We start from the raw sequence: 23103 nt of genomic DNA, 5'->3' as shown, positions 1-23103 counted from the left end.
CAGTTTATACAGGTCTTGCCAGGTTTTTCTGAAATCTGCCCATTAATTTCTTATTGAAAAATTGTATTCCACTACATTCATATACCACAGGTTGTTCAACCATTCCCCAGTTGATCAGCATCTCCTCAATTATCAATATTCTGACACCACAAAAAGGGCAGCTAGAAATATTTTGCACATGTAGCTTCCTTTCTATTTTTATGATCTTTTTAGGATTCAGACCTAGTAGTTGTATTACAGGATCAACGAGTATGCCGTTTGGTTGCCCTTTAGGCATAGGTCCAAATTGCTCTCCATAAGGGTTGGATCAGTTCATAACTCCACCAACAGTATATTAGTGTCCTGATTTTGCCACATCCTCTTCAACACTTATTTTTCCTTTTCCATCATATTAGCCAATCTGATACCTGTGATCTCAGAATTGTTTTAATTTGCCTTTCTCTAATCAAAAGTGACTTAGCGCACTTCTTCATATGCTTATAGATAGCTTTGTTCTCTTCATCTGAAAACAGCCTGTTCATGTATTTTTACCATTTATCAATTGGGGAATGGCGTGTATTCTTAAGAATCCAATTTTCTATATATTTGAGAAATGAGGCCTTTATCAGAGACACTTGCTGTAAAGATGTGCTTTCCTTCTAAGTGTGGCTGCATTGTTTTTGTTTGTGCAAAAGCCTTTTAACTTAATATAATTAAAACTATCTGCTTTCCACTTCATAATGCTCTTTCTCTCGTTTGACCATGAGGTGGTAGCTGTAGCCAGAATGGACTTTGTTTTCTTTGAATGACTCAGCTCGCCTCGTTGAGCTTCCCTGGATGCTGGGGCTTGCTCTTATGGGGCAGGACCAGAGCTTCCTGTGTGATGAGTCGTGGCACTGGCTGAGGGGAGGTGTGTTAACGTGGTCTACGTTGGAGGAGGGGCCAAGTCAAGAACCAATCGGCCCTGGTCGTTCAGGCGGCGCTTGATGATGTCAAAAACTCTATAAGAGGGGAGAGGACAGCTTGAAGATCCTCCTTTCCTTTTCCAGTTGGAGCCAGAGACACCTACAGCCGAAGCTGAGCTGCCGGTAGCAGAGCTGACTAGAGGCTAGTGGGTAATCTTCTTACCGTAGAGGGGAAGCATGTATACGATTTTGCCTTATACCATCTCGCTTCTCTGTGGCCTCCTGGTTACACTTATAAGGCAGACTTATTGGGCCTGGAAGCTTTTGATGAAAATATCAAAATGGGGACGCTGGTTTGTGGGCTTGTTATTGTGGAGTATAAATACATGCTTTAGTTCTCCTGCCTTCTGCCTAGAGAATTCCTTATATCCTGCGGTTCCGGACCTTTTAGGCACATATGAGATTCTCTTTGAAATCATAAATTCTGCCTTCCTAATATATTTGGCAATGAGGATGGGATGGGATCGCTAGATATAAGATCTCTGTTCAGAAGCAGAAGAACTTCAGAGGAAGAGATGAATATCCCAGGGTGGGAGGATCCATTTTATTCCTCCTTAGCAAAGGAATTGGCTAAAAAAGCCGGACCCTGTGAAAACTGGGAACCAAGGCTACAGAGAGGAGATCCTAAGGATTTGGAAAGGTGTTTACAAGAGGTTGGGATTCAGTCAGGGGCATCACTATCTAGGCAAAGCTGGATAGTGTTATCAGCCTACTAGCTAGTATATGAAAGATTGAGATTAAGTGAAAGAGATGGGGGCACTCCTACCCCACAGCAAGAAGAGGAATCTCAGATAAGCAGGAGAACAAATTGCTGCTCAAGAACCCACTGACTCAGATGAGAACTTTTCTATTAATGTGGCTAGGAGCAACAGGAGGCCAAATAAGCCAAGAGTGCATCCCAACTCAGCCCAGACCAAGCCTGACTGCCTGCTTTGTCCTTGCCATGGTGGCAGGGGAAGCGAGTGGGGGGAAAATGAGACAGTGTTAGGGGCTGAGACAGAAAACGCTACTAGGGTTCAGGACATCCCTCGCACAGAGAATGGGAGATGGTTAAATACTCAGACAAGCGTTTGTCCCGTAGAGAGGAGGAGGACAGAAACCAGAGGTGGCAATTTAGTTACGAGGGAATTTCAGGAAGATTTCTCACCACAAGAGGTCACAGATATTTTGAGTAGATTCAGCCAAAGAGTAGGAGAACCATTAATATCTTGGATGGTAAGACTTAGTGATCAAGGGGCCGGTGGAATATTAGTAGATAAGAGGGACTGTATGAGATTCATAGGTATCAGCCATGATCCTCTAGTTCAGCAAGCTTTTAGGGAACATCATCAGCAAGGAGATGATGCTAGCAGGACTACTCTGTTGGCATTAGCTGCTGCGGGATGCAATAAGAGATATACTAATGATTCTATGTGGCCCACTGAGCACAGACCCTGGTATTCACTTAAACATTGTATCATGAGACTAAAGGAGGAAGTAATGAAGACTGCTATTATGACAGGAACTGCAGACAAATATTACAATGATCCCATAGGAATCCCTCATAGGAATTTAATAATTAGGACAGCTCCCCCTGCTTATAAACAACTAATTTTGAATCTGTTACTTGGGGAAGTAGGGACCCATCTTACAGAGGTGATAAATAAGATTTTACAGTTACATGACTTAGGAGACTGGGGAAGGGATAGATCTCGAGAGAGAAGGGTGAATAGCCAGCAAACTTGGCGCCAAAATGGAGTGACAAGAAAAGAAATGTTCACTGCTCTATTGAGAGCAGGGGTAGGTTTTGAAATGATAGATGGCATTCCAACCAATGAATTGTACAGGATGTACCAAGATAAAGGACTTGATAACAGGAGAGACAGGGAAATAAGAACTGCTCCTGCCAATGCTACAGATGGTGAACCTTCATACCCAAGTGAATCACATGCTAGGGAATACTAGGAAACAGGCCAGGCCCCAGCCCAAATTAAGGAAATACGTAAGCTGGATTGCAGACCTCACGTTAACTTGACCATATATTGGAAAAATGGGTCAAGTATAGTGACTAGGGCATTAATAGACACTGGGGCCGAGGCCACCCTTATCTATGGGAATCCAGACAAATTCAGCCATGGAACTCCTGTTGCCATCACAGGACTAGGAGGGACTGAAACATCAGCCAGACAAGTTAAATTGATGATGAAAATTGGACAGTTGCCCAAGGAAGAATATAGTGTGGTTATTGTGCCTATTCCTGAATACATCATTGGAATAGACATTTTGAAGGGTATGACCTTAAATTTACCTGAAGGGAAATACCAATTTGCTGTGAGGAAAATAGGCATTAATGCAGTCTTAGTGGGGAAAATCAAGATGGATCCAATCACTTTGCCTGAACCTTCTGAAGTAATTACTTTGAGGCAATATCGTGTGCCAGGTGGGCAAGATGAAATTGCCAACACTATAAGAGAATGTGTTGAGGCAGGAGTGTTACTCCCTACAGCTACTCAATGGAACAACCCTGTCTGGCCAGTCCAAAAGTCAGATGGGACATGGAGGATGACAGTAGATTATAGACAGCTGAACAAAGTGACTCCTCCCTTGTATGCTGCTGTTCCAGACACGGTTACTTTAATAGAGAGAATACAAAAACATGAAGGGACTTGGTATGCAGTTATTGATTTGGCCAATGCCTTCTTTACGATCCCAATAGACCCCAAGCAATGGAACCAGTTTGCTTTTACTTGGCAAGGCCGACAGTATACATTTACACGCCTGCCACAAGGATATATTCATAGCCCAACTATTTGCCACAGGATTGTAGCTGAGCATTTGGATGAATTAAAGCTACCTGGTGTACAGCTTACACATTACATAGATGACATCATGATACAGGGAAAGAATATAAAAGAAGTGGAGGAGAGTTTAGCATTATTAACTGACCATATGAAAAGCAAAGGATGGGAAATCAACCCCGCAAAGGTTCAGGGGCCAGCTCAAACTGTAAAATTCTTGGGGATACAGTGGAATAGAGGACTGCGAGAAATTCTCCCACAAGCTCGACAAAAAATTCAGGATTTTCCCACCCCTACTAATAAGAAAGAGGCCCAAAAGTTCATAGGGCTATTTGGTTATTGGAGACACCACATCCCACATTTGGGACAGATTTTAAAACCCTTGTATAAAGTCACCAGAAAGAAATATGAATTGGACTGGGGCCTTGAACAAAGTAGAGCTTTTGAGGAAGCAAAGGCTGCTATACAATTAGCTCTGGACTTATGGCCTATGCAAAATGGGCCAGTGGAGTTACAAGTGACTGTACAAGATGACTATGCAAATTGGAGTCTGTGGCAAAAACAACAGAGCCGAAGTGTACCTTTAGGCTTTTGGTCAAGGAAACTGCCCTCATCTGGAGTGCAGTATACACCTTTTGAGAAGCAGCTGTTAGCTGCATATTGGGCTTTAGTAGAAACTGAGCAACTAACCCTGGGTCATGAAGTGATATTAAGGCCTGGAATTCCAATTATGACTTGGATAATGAGTACCCCAGCTTCTCACAGAATTGGACATGCACAAGAGGCAAGCATAATCAAATGGAAGTGGTATATTCAGAATAGGTCCAGAGCAGGCAAAAGTGGAGTTTCTGCTTTACATGAATCGGTGGCGAACATTGGCACTGAGAGAAATGAAAAACCCATTGAATCTAAGCAACAGATGGTGCCATCCTTAGTGAAATGGAATAATGGGTATGATGGACTAAGTGTAGAACAGAAGAAACACGCTTGGTTTACTGACGGGACAGCAAAATATTTAGGACAGAAGAGACATTGGAAAGCAGTAGCCTATAACCCCTGTACTAGGCAAACTCTGGAAAGTTCTGGGATAGGGGGAAGTAGCCAATATGCTGAACTGATGGCAGTACATCAGGCCATCAGAATGGAGAAGGGAGGACAGTGTCATATATTTACTGATTCATGGGTGGTAGCTAATGGATTAGCTACTTGGATGCCTATATGGAGGAATCAGAATTGGGAGATTCATGGCAAACAAGTTGGGGGTAAAGAGTTATGGGAAAATATATGGGACATGTCTTTGGTTACGGATTTGTCAGTTTTTCATGTTGATGCTCACGCGACCCTGACCACACCAGAGCGTGAGTACAATGCACACGCGGATCGACTAGCAAAGATTGCCACTGAATGTATTGTCCCTACTCCAACTCCAACTGATGACTCAGCCTTAGCAAGATGGGTCCACCAGACCGCCGGCCATTTAGGGGTCCAGGCCACCCACCGATGGGCACAGGATCGGGGTATCAGTATCTCTCATGCGTTGCTAAAACAAATAACAAAGGGGTGTTGTATATGTCAATTAGAAAAAGAACGAACTCTTCCTAGGATAGTAACTGGAGAAATAGCAAGGGGAAAAGTTCCAGCCCAAATTTGGCAGATAGATTATATTGGCCCACTACCCCAGGATAAAGGATGTAAATATGTATGTACGTGTGTTGACACCTATTCAGGTGTACTAGTGGCTTGTCCTTATAAGGACGCAACTCAGAAAAACACCTGTAAAACCCTAGATATTGTAAGTTTATACTATGGAACCCCAATGCAGATTCAAAGTGACAATGGGTCACATTTCAAGGGCAAAGAAGTGAAAAGATATTGTGTGTTGAACAATATAGAATGGATATATCATATTCCATATTACCCACAAGCATCTGGGCTGATTGAAAGAATGAATGGATTGTTGAAAGAACAGCTGAGAAAATTAAGCTCTAATAATTCATATCGACATTGGAAGGATAATTTGTCTATTGCCTTACGTAATTTGAATAATAGGCCCTTGGGGGGAGTACACCTCTAGCCAGAATGATGACCCCAAATTTGCAGATTAGAGAACAGCAAACACGTGAGATCCAAAATATTGAATTTTGGACTGTGAGGGAAGATGTCCCGCTACCATGTCCAGGAACACCTGGTTCGGCAGGATATGATTTACATTGTATAGAGAATTTTAGGTTGAATAGGAAAGAGATAAGAAAAACCCCTACTGGAGTATGTATGAGAATCCCCAAGAATCATTTTGGACAGATATTACCTAAACCAGGATTAGCAGCTCAAGGAGTACATGTATTGGCTGGAGTGATAGATTCAAATTATCAAAAAGAAATTGTTGTGACACTCCAGAATTTGGGTGAAAAACCTGTACAATTTGGTAGGAATGATAGGATAGTTCAAGTGATTATTATCCCCTGTGAAAAAATGCCCTTTGTGAAAACTGACCCTCCTCCCAAAATAACTACTAGAGGGGCAAAAGGGGCTTGCTCCATTGATAGAATAAAGTTGGGAGCTAAGGTATGGGTAAAACGGAAGCCAGATGATATTCCAAAGGCTGCAGAAGTCATAGCCCATGGGAAGAACAACACTGTAACAGTTGTCTATTCAGGGGAAGATAGTTACCAAATCGTGCCCCTGAACCATATATTTTACCGTGAATAGGGCTATAATATTAGATTCACGGACCCCACAGGTATGGCTGATGCTGGCAATTGACACAAGCCACTCAGAGGGAAGGTGACTTTGTGTGATTAACGGATGAAAGCTTGTACATCTGGGGAAAGTCTGGGAGGACAATCCTAGTCTCTCTAGGATGGGATCCTCCTGGTTTCCCTTGTACATCTGGGGAAAGGCTGGGAGGACAATCCTAGTCTATGTAGGATGGGATCCTCCTGGTTTCCCTTGTACATCTGGGGAAAGGCTGGGAGGACAATCCTGGTCTCCATCTAGGGTGGGATCTTCTTGGCTTAGTTTCCTCATTGTGTTCCATTTAAAAAGAAACATTTCCCATCTGAGTTTGGCTCTGATATTGGATCTCTGCATAACTGAAATTTCAACTAAACTGGAGATGATTTTATTTAAAGGATAATAGCCCATACTTGCCTACTCTTTTTGTTCTCTGTTTTAGTTAACCTTGTCGCTAGTTCTGTCTCCTGCAGGTTTAAGCACCCTGCAGTTTCTGGTGACTGCCTAAGCACGTAGCATTCTTGGAATTCCTGCCAGCTCGCTAAAGAACTGAACTCTGGAATGGGACTCTTTGGGGCAGGGACACCTCTACATCCAATTTCAGCAAGAAGAAGCTATGGAAAATGAGACCTTCACCCATTACCCCAAGATTTTGAGCCCCAATTGTTTGAGGGGGGGAATGACAATAGTGTTCTGTGTACTTATTTTGTGTTATCCTTGCTATATTGTTTTATTGTTATGATATTATTGATCCTATGTAATGGATATGAAGATCTAGGGGTGGACATTTGAATTATTAATAATTATTTTGGGATGATTGATTGAAGAGATTATCTGGCTGGGATCTAGGGGTGGATCACATTTGAATCGTAAACCAATATTTGGGAATGTCACTGAATGATATGTTTTGCTTTATTGTGAATGATATGTTTTAGTTTCCTGCATAATTGGATCATAATGTTCTAGGATATATAATTTAATTTGAATTATGATTGGATTGTGCATCCTAGAACATTGTGAGGGGTGGAGTGTAGCCAGAATGGACTTTGTTTTCTTTGAATGACTCAGCTCGCCTCGTTGAGCTTCCCTGGATGCTGGGGCTTGCTCTTACGGGGCAGGACCAGAGCTTCCTGTGTGATGAGTCATGGCACTGGCTGAGGGGAGGTGTGTTAACGTGGTCTACGCTGGGGGAGGGGCCAAGTCAAGAACCAATCGGCCTTGGTCATTCAGGCTGCGCTTGATGATGTTAAAAACTCTATAAGAGGGGAGAGGACAGCTTGAAGATCCTCCTTTCCTTTTCCGGTTGGAGCCAGAGACACCTACAGCCGAAGCTGAGCTGCCGGTAGCAGAGCTGACTAGAGGCTAGTGGGTAATCTTCTTACCGTAGAGGGGAAGCATGTATACGATTTTGCCTTATACCATCTCCCTTCTCTGTGGCCTCCTGGTTACGCTTATAAGGTGGACTTATTGGGCCTGGAAGCTTTTGATGAAAATATCAAAATGGGGACGCTGGTTTGTGGGCTTGTTATTGTGGAGTGTAAATACATGCTTTAGTTCTCCTGCCTTCTGCCTAGAGAATTCCTTATATCCTGCGGTTCCGGACCTCTTAGGCACATATGAGATTCTCTTTGAAATCATAAATTCTGCCTTCCTAATATAGTAGCTCACATAATTTCTCTTTTAACAACTGGGATGCTACACCACTTTGTGCATATATGTTTAGTATTGATATTGCTTCATTGTCTATGGCATATTTTAGCAAGATGTAGTTTCCTTCTTTATCTCTTTTAATTAGGATTATTTTTGCTTTTGCTTTGCTCGAGGTCAGGATTGCTACCCCTGCTTTTTTTGACTTCAACTGAAGTATGATAGATTCTGCTCCAGCCCCTTACTTTCGCTTTGTGCATATCTCTGCTTCAAGCGTGTTTCTTGTAAACAGCATATTTTAAGGTTCTGCATTTTGATCCACTCTGCTATCCATTTCCATTTTATGGGAGAATTCATCCCATTCATTTTCACAAATTATGATTACTACCTGTGTATTTCCTTCCATCCTATTTTTCCTCCTGTTTGTCCTCTGTCCTTTCACCTTTTCCCTCCTCACCAGGGTTTTGCTTCTGTCTACCACCTCCCCTGGGTCTGCCCTCTACTTTACTTAATCTCCTTGCCTCTTATTTCCCTGTCTGGTTAGATAGATTTCTATAATCAACTGACTGTGAATATTATTCCCTTTATGAACCAATACTGATGAGAGTAAGGCTCAAGCCAGAAGTGGAAAACCTGTAGCCTTGAGGCCACATGTGGCCCTCTAGGTCAGCAAGGGTGACCCTCTCACTGAATCCAAACTTCACAGAACTAATACCCTTATTAAAAAAGCATTTGTTCTGTAAACCTTGGACTCAGTCAAAAAGTCACACCATGGAAGTCCACAATAGGCCTCAAGGTTGCAGGTTCCTCAGCCCTGGTTTAAGCTATGCCGATTGCCCACCATCTCATCTTTCTATCCAGTATAATAGGTTTTCTGCACCTCTTCATGTGAAATAATTAACTCCATTCTACCTCTCTCTTCCTTCTACACCCAGTGTAATCCTCTTTCTCATTCCTTATTTATGTTTTTTATGTCATTTACTCCAAGTTACCTTAGATCCCATACCCTCTGTCTATATATAGATTCCTTCTAGCTATGCTATTAACGGTACAGTTTTTCAGAATTACAAGTATCATCTTCTCATGTAGGGATATAAACAGTTCAGCTCCATTGAATGCCTTATGTTTTCTTCTCAATTTTTATCTTTTTAGGCTTCTCTTAGATCTTGATATTGGAGATCAAATTTTTTGTTCAAGTCTGCTCTTCACCTTATAAAAGCTTGAAATCCTTCTATTTCATTAAATGACTAAATTGTCCTTGAAGACTTATGCTTAATTTCTCTGGGTAGGTGATTGTTGATTGTAGTCCTGGCTCCTTTGCTATCTGGAATATCATGTTTCATGACTTCTGATCCTTTAATGTGGCAGCTGTGAGATCTAGCGTAATCCTGATTGTGGTTCTCTGATATTTTAATTGTTCCTTTCTGACCACTTGCAGTATTTTTTTCTTGACCTGATAGTTCTGTAATTTATCTGTATTGTTCTTTGGAATTTTTATTTTGGGATCTCTTTTCTGAGGTGATCAGTGGATTTTATCAATGTCTAATTTGCCCTCTGATTCTAGGATATCAGGGTAGTTTTTCTTGATAATTTCTTGAAATATGCTGTCCAGGTTCTCCTTTTAATTATGGCTTTTAAGTGCTCCAATGATTCTGACATTGTCTGTCCTGGATCTATTTTCCAGGTCAGCTATTTTTCTAATGAGGTATTTTACATTTTCTTCTATTTTTTATTCTTTTGAATTTGTTTGATTGATTACTGATGACTTGTATAGTCATTAGCTTCCATTTGCTGAATTCTAACTTTTCAGGATTTGTTTTCCTCATTATCTTTTACTTCCTTTTCCATTTAGGCAATTGTACTTTTTAAACAGTTGTTTTCTTTTACGAAGCATTAACTCTTTTTCATAATTCTCTTGCATCACTCTCATTTATTTCCCCAATTTTTCTTCTACCTCACTTATATGATTTTTAAATTCCTTTTTGAGCTCTTCCATGAGATCTTTCAGGGCTTGAGATCACTTCCTGTTTTTCTTTGGGGTTATGCTTACAGGTGTTTTGACATTGTTGTCCTCTTCTGAGTTTGAGTCTGGATCTTCCCAGCCATCATAATAACTTTCTATGGTCAGATTCCTTTTTTGTTTTTTGGTTTTTTTTGCTCATCTATTTTGGCCTTTTTCTTTCTTTTAAATTTGAGTTCTGCTCCCAGGGTGGAAAGGACACTTTCTCAGTCTTCTTACACTAGGGGCTGCAGGCCCTGGCTCTTTATCTGGTGCTGCACTGATGTTGCCCTGGGGCCCATGGGGGATGCTCAAGTCTAGTAGTGTGCTAAGGGAATGGGGTAGAGGTTGACTGGCACTGATTGAGGCCATAGGGTTCTGGCAGCTTATCTCATGCTAAGCCAGGATGCTAGTGATGGTGTGTAATGTATGCTGAGGCTTGTGGAGTGCTTCTGCATTTCCCCAGGGCTACACTGAAGCACTTGGCTGCTGCTCAATGCCTGTTGGCCCAGGGCTATGCTGAAACAAGTGGCAGTTCTTGGGGCTGGAGTCTGTTTAATTACCCTGCACATACTAAGACACATGGAAGGTCCTGGTGTTGATATTTGCCTGCTGTACGAGACTGGATCTCACGATCTGCTGCTGGTTTGCTGAGGTGTGGGCTGCTCCTGGCTTACTGGGATTCTTCCTGTCCTGCTTTACGTTTCCCTTTTGCCTGAGTGAGAAAGACCTTTCTTGGTTATTTTGCAAGTTTATTTGGTGAAACGATTGTTTCACCCTGTCTTTTTTTCTGGTTTTGCTCTTTCAGGATTTATTTTGGGGCACTATTTAATGGTTGTTTGGAGGTGAATATGGAAGAGTTATGGAAATCTACTGCTTACTCCACCATCTTGGCTCTCAAAAGTCAAAGAGTTTGACACCCCTCCTTTAAAAGGGATCTCTTCCCACTACCAAGGAGATTTCCACTATCATCCATTTTGGAAATACTGACTCTAGGGAATATGACATTAATGATTTGTGTGCTCTAGCAAATCTGACATTCCATGTCTTGAGCCCCTTAACCACTGTGATGGTCTATGTCCTAAGGTTGCTTATGGGCTTATACATTCTAAATCTTAAGGTCCTTTAATGTTTTGGTGCTCTACATCGTAATATCCTTCCTAGCCCTTAAATTTCATTATTATTTCCAAGGTTCCTTTCAGTCCTGACATTTGCTGTCCTAAGTACTTGTATCCCTCTGACAATATGTATTTTAAGATGTTTCTCATATTTGATAATGTTCTAAGGATGCTTATGACTCTAAATTTCTCTGTTCAAAGGTCTTCCTAATTCAAACATTCTATCCTCTGAGGATCCTCTCCTGCTCTTAAATTCTAACATTTTATATTCTGGAAGTCTTAAGAGTCTTTTCCCCCAATTTTGCTATGTTGTAGGGGCCCTTCCAGCTCAGGCACTCTATGTTTTGTGAATTTATGGGGATAATCAACTAGTTGTCAGGCCGTGAGAGCAGGACAGTTATGCCATAGACTCCTCGAGGGCAACTTATTAGGAAATTGGGAATGGGGAATGGTGGGGAGCTTCCATCTACAGCTGAGAGGGAAAGATGCCTGTATAGCTTTCTTCTCTGTGGGAATAACTAAGGAAAGGACTGAGTGACTGTACAAGAATCTCCCTAGGAGTGCTAGAGGGACTGGGAAATGAAAGGAAGTTTATCCATTGTCTTTTAGTGAGATTCCTCAATACAGAAAGAGGGCAAGGGAGAGAGCATATTTGTTGAGAGGTAGAAAATATTGTGCTGAGGGTAAGGAGGGAGAGAGGCTAGTTAAGCTTGGGAAGTATGCCTCAATAGTGGTAGCATCGAGATATTTTGCTTTGATCCCTTTCTCTTTTTGTTATCTATGTCCTACATGACATGTTTGGAGTATTAATAAACATTTGAATTAGTTGGGGGTTTTGTGTCTTAGTTGTTCCAGCATCTCCATAACACATTTATGAGTATGAAGAATCAAATGATGAGGAGATTGTCCAGTTTCATATATATCAGGGCTGTCCAACCTTAGGTTTTTATCGAAACAGTGCACAATTTATTTTGATTTGCCATTTTAGTGAGAGCTCTGTGGTAGCTCAGCTTCATTTGCTAAAGCATTTATGTAAATTTCTATGCAAATAAGTGGGCCACATAAATCACACTGCAGGCCACATGTGGCCCTGTGTGCTACAGTTTGGACAGCCTTGATATAGGAGACAGCCAACTATGTGAGCGAATACATATCTGGGATATTTATGGAGGAAGAAGTAAAGCAGCTGCTACTGATAGCTAATTAGATCAACCACAACTCTACAACCTATTAAGAGATTTGGTAAGGTGCTTCCTGGTTTCACAAAGGGTTTTACTGTGGAGTTTGGGAAGCTAGCAAAGAACATTGAGCAGTATATTATATCATTGTTTCTCGTCCTTGAATTTCTTCTGTGTTGAAACGATAGTTGACACCTCTCTCATGGACGGTGGTCAGTTTTCCAGTACTGCCAAATCTGTATGATAAGAATGTACCAAAGTGTCTTGCATCATATCTCTGGGGGAAAAAGCAATTACCAACAAGGGAAGGTTCTGTTGTGATGGGGGGAAGAGGATGTTATTAGGAAATAATTACGATGTTTTTTTTAAGCAACAATGCATTTGTTATTTTTTTTAAAGCCAATTGCTCAAGATTTGGCCCAGTCAAGTTCTGGCATGTCTGAAAGCCACAGATGTGATAGGAGGCTTTCTTCCACTCTCTTAAGAACTGCCCTGGTCCTGGAAGTTTTGGGAAGTTCCTCTCTACATCACTGTTTAACTTGGCCCGACCTAAGAGAAAGAGCTTGATGTGGGTATAAAGGGGAGTCACGGGCAGGGGCAAAGAGTCTCCTCCCTTGGATATGAAGCTAAGTCCATTTGAGGAACCCAATGTCTCAACTGTCCGAGGTTAGACCAGGTGGCATGGAGCCAGGTGCCTTATATGTTTCAATAAGTCCTTACTGCCTCAACTTGCAGCTTAACGGAAATGCTGCCCCACTCCATGTTCTGCTTTTTGTAAAGCTCTGTGGCCAAGGAAGGGCTACTGTCCTCATTCCCTGGGGCAGATCCTCCTTCTGGTGTCAGTCCCTACAATAGCCACATGACTCTGGGCTGAAACTTCATTCTCAGGCACTGAGGATAGATGACTTGATCCATGTAACCACCACCATCAATTCTATAACTGATTTCTCTCCACTCAAATCCTTGAAATGCAAATACCAGCTATAGCCTCCCAGCAAACCTACCACCTTCTCTCTTGACCTTGGGAGGTTCCCAGGTTTTATTGACTTTAATGTAAGGGAATATACAAGTTGCAAAATTACAGATATAGTCAAAGTAAAAAATATCTCTGATGTATGATTGTCAGAGTTCACAGGATTTCAGAGCTAGGAAAGAAATTTATGGTTAAACAGGCCCACAACATCTGTGTCAGAAACCTTTGCTTGAAGACTTCCAGTGATTGGGGATCTTACGACTGTACAAGACAGCCCATTCTATTTTAGACAGTTCTACATTTTTCTATACACTGAGCAGAAATCTGCCCTCCTATACCTTGCACCTAATGCTATTGTTCAACTGCTGGAACCAAGCAGAATTAATCTAATCATTCTTTCTCATGACAGCCCTTTAAAGAGAGTTATCCTCTCTCCCCAGGTCTTCTCTTTGCAAGCCAAACATCAGCTGCTCATTGGAAGGCATGATTTTCCATCCCTTTCTTGTCTAGATTACCCTGTTCTGGTTGTTATCTACCCCATCAATGTCACATCTTTGAGGCATTTAGGTGGCTCATTGTATAGAGCATAAGGTTTGGAATCAAGAAGACCTGTGTTCAAATCTAGCTTCAAAAACGTACATTATTGTATGACCCTGAGAAAGTCACTTAACCTCTGTATGTCTCAGTTGCTTCATCTGCAAAATGGGGATAATAATAGCACCTGTCTCCAAGGGGTTGGTGTGAAGACCAAATAAGATAATAATTATAAAGCAATTAATCCATCCCCTGGCATGTATTAAGTACTATGTAAATATTAGCTATTATTTTATTGTTATTATTATTTATTATTAATAATAACATCCTAAAATATGTTGCTTAGAGATGAGACCAGTGCTCCCTGTATGGTCTAACTAGGGCTGCCATTTCCCCATGGCTCTTCAGGATGCTAAATTCACCATCTGTTTTTCAGATCACCGGCTCTCCAGCCATGCTTCTTCACCACCTGATTATGAAATTGATTGTTTCAAATCGAAGGCTAAGCTTGCACATTCATTCCCATTAAATTTCATCTTGTTCACCTCAGTTCATTCTACCATTGGGATCCCTCTCTGTTGTCTACTGTATTAATTATCCTTCCTAGCTGTGTGTCATCTAAGAATTTTAAAAAGCATATGCATTTAAGCCTTTGTTCCATAGGAACGAGCCAAGAATAGAACCCTGAGGCACTCCACTAGACAGCTTCCCCCAGGATAACTTCAACAATTCAGCAAATTCCACATCCACCTAACCACACAGTATCTATGGGTAAATGAGGCACTTCAGAACAAAGAGTAATGTGTCTATGGTCACTTAACTAGCAGAACCAGGATTTAAACTGAGACCCTTGAACTCCCAATGCAGTGACCTAGACACTGCATTTTACCTTCTCTCGTCTCTCTGCTCCCTAATATTCCTTCCCACAAATCTATGATTGGAAGATAAAACATAGTCCCTGGGTGGGAACATAAGAAACTTAGAGATGGAAAAATTTCTCCTGTATTTCCAGGGCTCAATGAGATCCAATAGAATCATACAATGTTAGATGCAGAAGGGACTTTAGAAGCCATTTCACTGAGGTCGAGAGAGGGATGGGGGCTTGCTCAAGGTCATACACTCAGAAGTAGAATCCAAGTCTTCTCATGCCCAATCCAGGGATCTTTCTAGGATGTCATGCTGCCTCCCCTTTTGGTGTGCAGGAGGAGAATCTGCCAGCAACATGGCTGCATTGACCCTCTCCCCTTTGGTCTCCTTGGCCACACCTTGTGATGGGTAGCATTGCAGTCTCTTAGGGGCTGCCTTTAGTTGGTGGCTCCCACTGTTGCACTTTTTACAGAATTACCCCATGGAGGAAGGAAATGGGTCAAATTATCCCATTGGTGGTTGGTTATAGGGAGGCCTTTGTAACATGACTTGGGCCCCTCCATCTATTGCTTACGTTTTTCATCAAGCCCCTTACTTCAGCCTCAAATATGGATGCACCAAGGGCCATGGTCATTGTGAGACACTATCTAACCAATCATGTGCCTGCAGCTTTCCATGATCTGCCTAAAGGTCAAGTCTTTGCCATACAATACTCTGCCCTCCCTCCTTCTATCACCCCTGTCAACTCATCTGGGCTTCTTGATTTTAAGCTTCATCCCCCATCTTTAGTCTCTTCTTTCTATGTCTCAACAACTGAATGAAATACATATTGATTAATTACCTAATGTGCCTATGCTAACATGTTTCTCTATCTCTTTCTCATTGTCTCTGATAATATTTCAAACCTCATACCATATCACCGCATAACACTCTCTGCTTTCGTATTCTGTACACTATGGCTTTCCTGATTCTATCCTCTCTAAGGCTTTCTCAGTCACATTTTCTTCTTCTTGTTGTCCTTATCCATGTCTTTTACCTCTTTTTCTTCTTATTCCCTTTCTATTCCCATCCTATCTCCTCATTTCTGAATGGCCCCTGCTTTCCCACTCTCTGCTATGGGGAGTAGTTAGAGTAAAGTGGAGCTTATTCTTCTGAAGATGGGTTTGGGAATGCTTCCAGACAGATCCCCTTTCTTTGGAGCAGGTCTTAGAAGGCAGCTGTCTGCCCTTATCCAATAGCAGGTTGTGACCAGAATGGCCTTTGTTTTCTTTGAGTGACTCAGTTTATCTCATTGAGCCTTGCTGGGTGCTGGGCCCCTGTTAGGGCTAACTCTGGGGAGGGCCTAGTTTACATGTCTGGGACAGCAGAGGCTTTTGGACCACGTGGGTTTGGGTCCACCTCTGTTGGGTGTTGACCTGGTCTTCATGGATGTGCTGCTTCTCTTCCAGGGCAGGAAGCCCAGAGACCCATGCCTGGGAGCAGAGAACTTCCTGTGTGATGATTCATGGGGCTAGCTGAGGGGAGGGGCCAACTCAAGAACCAATTGGCCCTGGTCATTCAGGCGGCACGTGTGTGTGTGTGTGTGTGTGTGTGTGTGTGTGTGTGTTTGTGTGTGTGTAGAGATTAGGGGGTGCAAGAGGTAAATGGAGGCTCAGAGCAGCAGTGCCTTATTGGTCCCAAAGGCCATTGTTTTGCAATAAAAAAGTTAGCAATGTTGGAATAGAAACAATTTCTAATATTTGGAAATACAGAGATTCATGTTGAGAAAGGAGTTGGTATGGAAGTGGCATTAATAATGTAGCAGTATCCCTGGGGTCAAGTGTAAAAGAGAAAGAATACAATGGGGATTTCCAGACCAAATACTACTGTACTTTGGGGGAATAGAGCCCAGAGGAGAGAGAGGGTGGAGGAATATGCTACCATAAGGCTCTGTTTGGCCCCTTTTGCTGAAGAAAGCAAACCTTAGTCTTCTTCTCTGCCCACATCCTAGCCCAGGAAGGCCCATTGGACTTTTAATTCAAAAGAGGTATTAGCAGAGTGACAAATAAGAAGGATTCCTGCTTTCATAAAGTGTGGAGAGTTAAATGAATTTTCATGGACCTTCCTAGAGTAGTTGTTATCTATGCTCAAGGTACATACTGGTCTTCTTAGGAAATGAAGTAAAGGTGGTTAAGGAACACCTCTCTGTTATCCAGATTATTGAGGAGAATGACATATTCCATTAAAATGGAAGGACTTCAAAATGAAAAAGACAAGACAAAGGTTGTATGATAGAATTCATTATAGCCCATTTATGTGATTAGGGTCCATTGATACACAGCACATTAAGGTGGGGGGACATGCCTTCCTAGCAGATTGGAGCTCAAGGCAGTATTCTGTTTGTGTATATTCACACTCATCTCTAGACTAAAAAGTTGGTGTTCAAAGATCTCCAACTCTTCATAGAACCTGTTTGAGGTTTGCTTGGCAAAGATAGTAGAGTAGTTTGCTACTCCCTTCTCCAGCTTATTTCACAGATGAGGAAACTGAGGCAAACAAGGTTAAGTGACATGCCTGTGGTCACACAGTTTAAAAGTGTCTGAGGTCAGATTCGAACTAAACAAGATGAGTCTTCCTAACTCTAGGCCCGACACTCCATCCACTGCACTACCTTGTTGCCCATGAGGAAGAAAAGAGAGGGAAGAAGAAAAGGATGGAAGGAGAGAGAAGGGGAAAGAAAAAGCGGTAGAAGTTGGAGACAAATGTGGACAAGGGGAAGAGTGAATGCATCTGGGAAGGAGCAAAGGAGAACTCCATTTCAACATGCTCCTTCTTTGAACTGAAGTGTGCAGAAGGAAGCTGGCAGAAGGAGCTCCCTCATGTCTATATTTCTAACTCTTCCTTGTTGCCTTCAGGCCCCAGCTAATGAAGAGGGTCTTCGCTATATTCAAAAGACTGACCGTCTCTTTGATGGTGCCTTCATCTGGTGGATGGGGCCATTCACTCCCATGATCAGACTCTACCATCCCATGTTCATCTCGCCCTTGCTTAAGGCCTCAGGTTTGTCCTTTGGTTTTCTATGGGCCTAATATGGAAAGGGAGACCTTGGTTTCGGAGGGGCCTCAAGAACAGAGTGAGGATCCAGGGGAAAGAACACAGACTGTGAGTCAGATTCTTATTCAGTCTCAGCTCCTATTCTAATCTATGTCTAATATTAGGCAAGTCTCATTAATTCTCTGGACTTCATTTTACTCATCAGTAAAATAGAAATAGTCCCTGGCCCATCTACCTTATATTTGATTCGATTCAATCTAATAAAAAAAATATGGATGCATGAGGTTCAGGCCTGTGCTTCTTATATAAATAGAAATGACAAGGTACTTCCTTTCAAGGAGAATAAAAGCCTTATCTAATGAGAGGTAGGGGAAATGGGAGAGAGGGGTAATACCATACTTAGACACATAAGCATGATACAGCTTTGTAGATAATATAATAGCATACTTAGAGAATCCTAGAGAATCAATTTTAAAAAAATACTTGAAATAATTAACTACATTAGCTAAATTCAGGATACATATAAACCCAAATAAATCATTGGGATTTCTATACATTACTAACAAACCCAACAGCAAGAGATAGAAAGAGAAATTCCACTTAAAGTAACTGTAGACAATAAAAAAGTACTTGGAAGTCAACCTGCCAAGACAACCCTAGGAGGTATATGAACAAAATTACAAAATACTTTTCATGCAAAAAAGTCTGATCTAAATAATTAGAAAAATATTATTTCCTCATGGGTATGCCAAGCTAATATCATAAAAACAGTAATTCTAACAAAATTAATTTGCCATACCAAAACATTATTTTATAGGGCTAGAAGAAAAAATAACAAAATTGATCTAGAAGAAAAAAAGGTCCAGAATATCAAGAGAATTAATGAAAAGAACTGCAAAAGAAGGTAGCTGAGCCATAACAGATCTAGAACTGTATTAGAAAGCAGCAATAATCAATACTACTTGGTATTATCTAAGAAACAGAGTGATGGATCAGTGGAATAGCTTAGGTACACAAGGCACAGTAGTCAGTTAGTATGTTAATCTACTGTTTGATAAACCCAAGGATTCCAGCTTCTGGGATAAGAACTCACAATTTGACAAAAGTTGCTGGGAAAACTGGCAAATGGTATTGCAGAAACCAAGTATAGACCAAGATCTTACACCATATACCAAGGTAAGGTCCAAATGGGTCCATGGTTTAGACATAATGATATTATAAGCAAAAGAGGAGAGCAAGGAAGATTTTTCCTATCATATCTATGGAGAACAGAAAAATTTATGACCAAACAAAAGAGAGAACATTATAAAATGCAAAATGGATAGTTTTGATTACATTAAATTAAAGTTTTTGCACAAACAAAGCCAATGCAACCAAGATTAGAAAGGAAACAGACAGCTGGGAAACAATATCTGCAGCCAGTTTCTCTGATAAAGGTCCCACCTGGTGGGAGGAATTAAGTGGCGGATCAGAGCAGGAGTGCAACAGCCTGCTGAAGAAGGAGAAGTGCTTGGGGAAGGAGGAGTGCGGCTCTGACAGAGCTGGCACCTCCCCCCCAAATGTGGAACATAGAACTCGTTAGTCTACAAGCAGTCATACCCCACTGAAAAACTCAAGGGTCAAGTTAGTTGGTTGGGAATATGGCCAGGCAGCGAAAACGCACCCAGATTCAGTCTCAGACTTTGGATTCTTTCTTTGGTGACAAAGAAGACCAAAACATACAGCCTAAAGAAGACAACAAAGTCAAAGAGCCTACAACCAAAGCCTCCAAGAAAAACATGAACTGGCTCCAGGCCATAGAAGAACTCAAAAAGGATTTGGAAAAGCAAGTTAGAGAAGTAGAGGAAAAATTGGGAAGAGAAATGAGAAGGATGCGAGAAAACCATGAAAAACAAGTCAATGACTTGCTAAAGGAGACCCAAAAAAATACTGAAAAATACACTGAAGAAAACAACACCTTAAAAAACAGACTAACTCAAATGGCAAAAGAGCTCCAAAAAGCCAATGAGGAGAAGAATGCCTTGAAAGGCAGAATTAGCCAAATGGAAAAGGAAGTCCAAAAGACCACTGAAGAAAATACTACTTTAAAAATTAGATTGGAGCAAGTGGAAGCTAGTGACTTTATGAGAAATCAGGATATTATAAAACAGAACCAGAGGAATGAAAAAATGGAAGACAATGTGAAATATCTCCTTGGAAAAACCACTGACCTGGAAAATAGATCCAGGAGAGATAATTTAAAAATTATTGGACTACCTGAAAGCCATGATCAAAAAAAGAGCCTAGATACCATCTTTCAGGAAATTATCAAGGAGAACTGCCCTGATATTCTAGAGCCACAGGGCAAAATAGAAATTGAAAGAATCCATCGATCGCCTCCTCAAATAGATCCCAAAAAGAAATCTCCTAGGAATATTGTTGCCAAATTCCAGAGCTCCCAGATCAAGGAGAAAATATTGCAAGCAGCCAGAAAGAAACAATTCGAGTATTGTGGAAACCCAATCAGAATAACCCAAGATCTGGCAGCTTCTACATTAAGAGATCGAAGGGCTTGGAATGCGATATTCCGGAGGTCAATGGAGCTAGGATTAAAACCTAGAATCACCTACCCAGCAAAACTGAGTATCATGTTCCAAGGCAAAATATGGAGTTTCAAAAAAATAGAGGACTTTCAAGCTTTCTCAGTGAAAAGACCAGAACTGAATAGAAAATTTGACTTTCAAACACAAGAATCAAGAGAAGCATGAAAAGGTAATCAAGAAACGGAAATTGCAAGGGACTTACTAAAGTTGAACTGTTTTGTTTACATTCCTACATGGAAAGATGATGTGTATGATTCATGAGACCTCAGTATTAGGGTAGTTGAAGGGAATATGCATATATATATATATGTGTGTGTGTATGTATATATATGTTTATGTATATATATAAGTGAATGTGTATGTATGTATATATCTATGTATATATGTATGTATGTGTATATATATATGTGTTTATATATATATATGTATGTAAAAGAGAGAGAGCAGACACAGGGTGAGTTGAAGATGAAGGGAAGATATCTAAAAGAAATAAAATGAAATTAAGGGATGAGAGAGTAACATACTGAGAGAGGGAGATAGGGAGAGATAGAATGGGGTGGATTATCTCACATAAAGGTGGCAAGAGGAAGCAGTTCTATGGGAGGAAGGGAGAGGGCAGGTGAGGGGGGAATGAGTGAACCTTGCTCTCATCAGATTTGGCCTGAGGGGGAATACCATACATACTCAGTTGGGTATCTTACCCCACAGGAAAGAAGAGGGAGGAAGATAAAAAAAAAACATAAAAGACGGGGGGGGGGGGCATGATGGAGGGGAGGGCAGATGGGGGTGGAGGTAATCAAAACAAACACTTTGGAAAGGGGACAGGGTCAAGGGAGAAAATTCAATAAAGCGGGATGGGTTGGGAAGGAGCAAAATGTAGTTAGCCTTTCACAACAGGAGTATTGTGGAAGGGTTATACATAATAATACATGTGTGGCCTAGGTTGAATTGCTCAACTTCTTAGGGAGGGTGGGTGGGAAGGGAAGAGGGAAGAGAATTTGGAACTCAAAGTTTTAAAATCAGATGTTCAAAAACAAAAAAAAGTTTTTGTATGCAACTAAAAAATAAGATACACAGGCAATGGGGCATAGAAATTTATCTTGCCCTACAAGAAAGGAAGGGAAAAGGCGATGAGAGGGGAGGGGAGGTGATAGAGGGGAGGGCTGACTGGGGAACAGGGCAACCAGAATATAAGCCATCTTGGAGTGGGGGGGGGGAGGGTAGAAATGGGGAGAAAATTTGTAATTCAAAATGTTGTGAAAATCAATGCTGAAAACCAAATATGTTAAATAAATAAATTACATTTAAAAAAAAATAGGAACAAAGACCCACTTGTACAAAAATATTTGTAGCACCCCTTTTTGTGGTGGCTGAGAAATGGAAATTGAGGAGATGTCCATCAATTAGGGAATGACTGAACAAGTTGTGGTATATAAATGTAATGTAATACTATTGTGCTGTAAGAAATAATGAGCAGGTAGACTTCAGAAAAAACCTGGAAAAACTTACATGAACTGAGGCTTAGTGAGGTTAGCAGAACCAGGAGAATATTGTACACAGTAACAGCAATATTATATATTGAATAACTTTAATAGAATTAGCTTTTCTCAGCAATACAAGTATCTAAGACAATTCTAAAAGACTCATGATGGAAAATGCCATCCACAACCAGAGAAAGAACTATGAAGTCTGAATGCAAATGGAAGCATATTATTTTCTTTTTTGTTTGTTTTTTCTTTCTCATGATTTTGCCCTTTGGTTCTAATTCTTCTTTACAACAGGACTAATATGGAAATATGTTTAATATGATTGTAAAAGTATGGCCTATATCAAAATGCTGGCTGTGTTGGGGAGGGCAGAGAGCAGAAGAAAATTTAAAGCTGAAAACCTTATAAAAGTGAATGTTGGAAACTAAAAGTAAATAAAGAATTTTTTAGAAAATAAAGAAAGGATGGAAGAAGTCAGGAAGGAATGTCTTCATAGTATGTGGGACAATGTGCAAGAATGCATGTTGGTAGGAGAAAGAAGGGCTAGATATGGGGATGGTTATAAATCCAGAGTGGATGGAGTAGTCTGAATGTGCGAATGGAGGCAGAGAGCTAGCTCACAAGACAGATGATCATTGGGATTCAAAAAATCTTGGAGAATCAGAATATTGGGCTGAATTAATATGAGAAATTTTATTGGGGATCAAATTATATTTGGGAACAAATATTTATTTTCACAAGTACAAGAAATAGAGGCATGGCCAGAAAGAAGCTGATCTCAAATAAAAAAATGCAGTTCTGTGATATGGTAACTAAGAAAGCTAATGAGATTTAAGGCACATTGACAGAGGCATGAGGTCCAAGATTAGGAAAAAATGGTTCTGCTTGGTTGGACTCTGCTGACCAAGGACTCTATCCTGGTTGGACCACATTTGAGTATTGTCCTCAGGTAAGTGTACCATACTTGAGGAAGGGCTTTGATGAAGTAGAGGGCAACCAAAATGGCAAAGGGCCTGGAGTTCCTGTGATGATATGATTGGTCAAAGGAACTAGGGAAAAGACTAGAAGAAGAAAAAGACTTACAATTGTTTTCTTCATGTATAGGAAGGCCTGTCACATGGAAGGAGATCAGACTTTTCTTGTTAAGCCCAAAGGACAATGGGTGGAAGCCACAAATACATAAATTCAGGCTCCACATCCGAAAAAAAATCCTTACAATGAGAGCTGTCCC

The 23103-nt window shown here is 41.0% G+C and overlaps 2 protein-coding genes across 2 annotated transcripts in view; both read left to right on the top strand.

Annotated features, from left to right (window-relative positions):
• Positions 1 to 23103, top strand: part of LOC118848854 (cytochrome P450 4F3-like) — a 140755-nt gene that overhangs the window by 13594 nt on the left and 104058 nt on the right. The window lies entirely within an intron of this gene.
• The window catches only part of LOC118848875 (cytochrome P450 4F3-like), a 63573-nt gene that overhangs the window by 13629 nt on the left and 26841 nt on the right, over positions 1 to 23103 (top strand). Inside the window, exon 3 of the mRNA XM_036757918.1 lies at positions 17665 to 17809. Within this exon, the coding sequence (XP_036613813.1) occupies positions 17665 to 17809 (145 nt within the window). The remainder of the gene's footprint in view (positions 1 to 17664; positions 17810 to 23103) is intronic.

The sequence above is a fragment of the Trichosurus vulpecula genome, chromosome 1 (assembly GCF_011100635.1).
Source record: "Trichosurus vulpecula isolate mTriVul1 chromosome 1, mTriVul1.pri, whole genome shotgun sequence".
Taxonomy (NCBI): Eukaryota; Metazoa; Chordata; class Mammalia; order Diprotodontia; family Phalangeridae; genus Trichosurus; species Trichosurus vulpecula.
The sequence above is the reverse complement of the archived record's forward strand: the minus strand, read 5'-3'. Positions and strand labels throughout refer to the sequence as shown.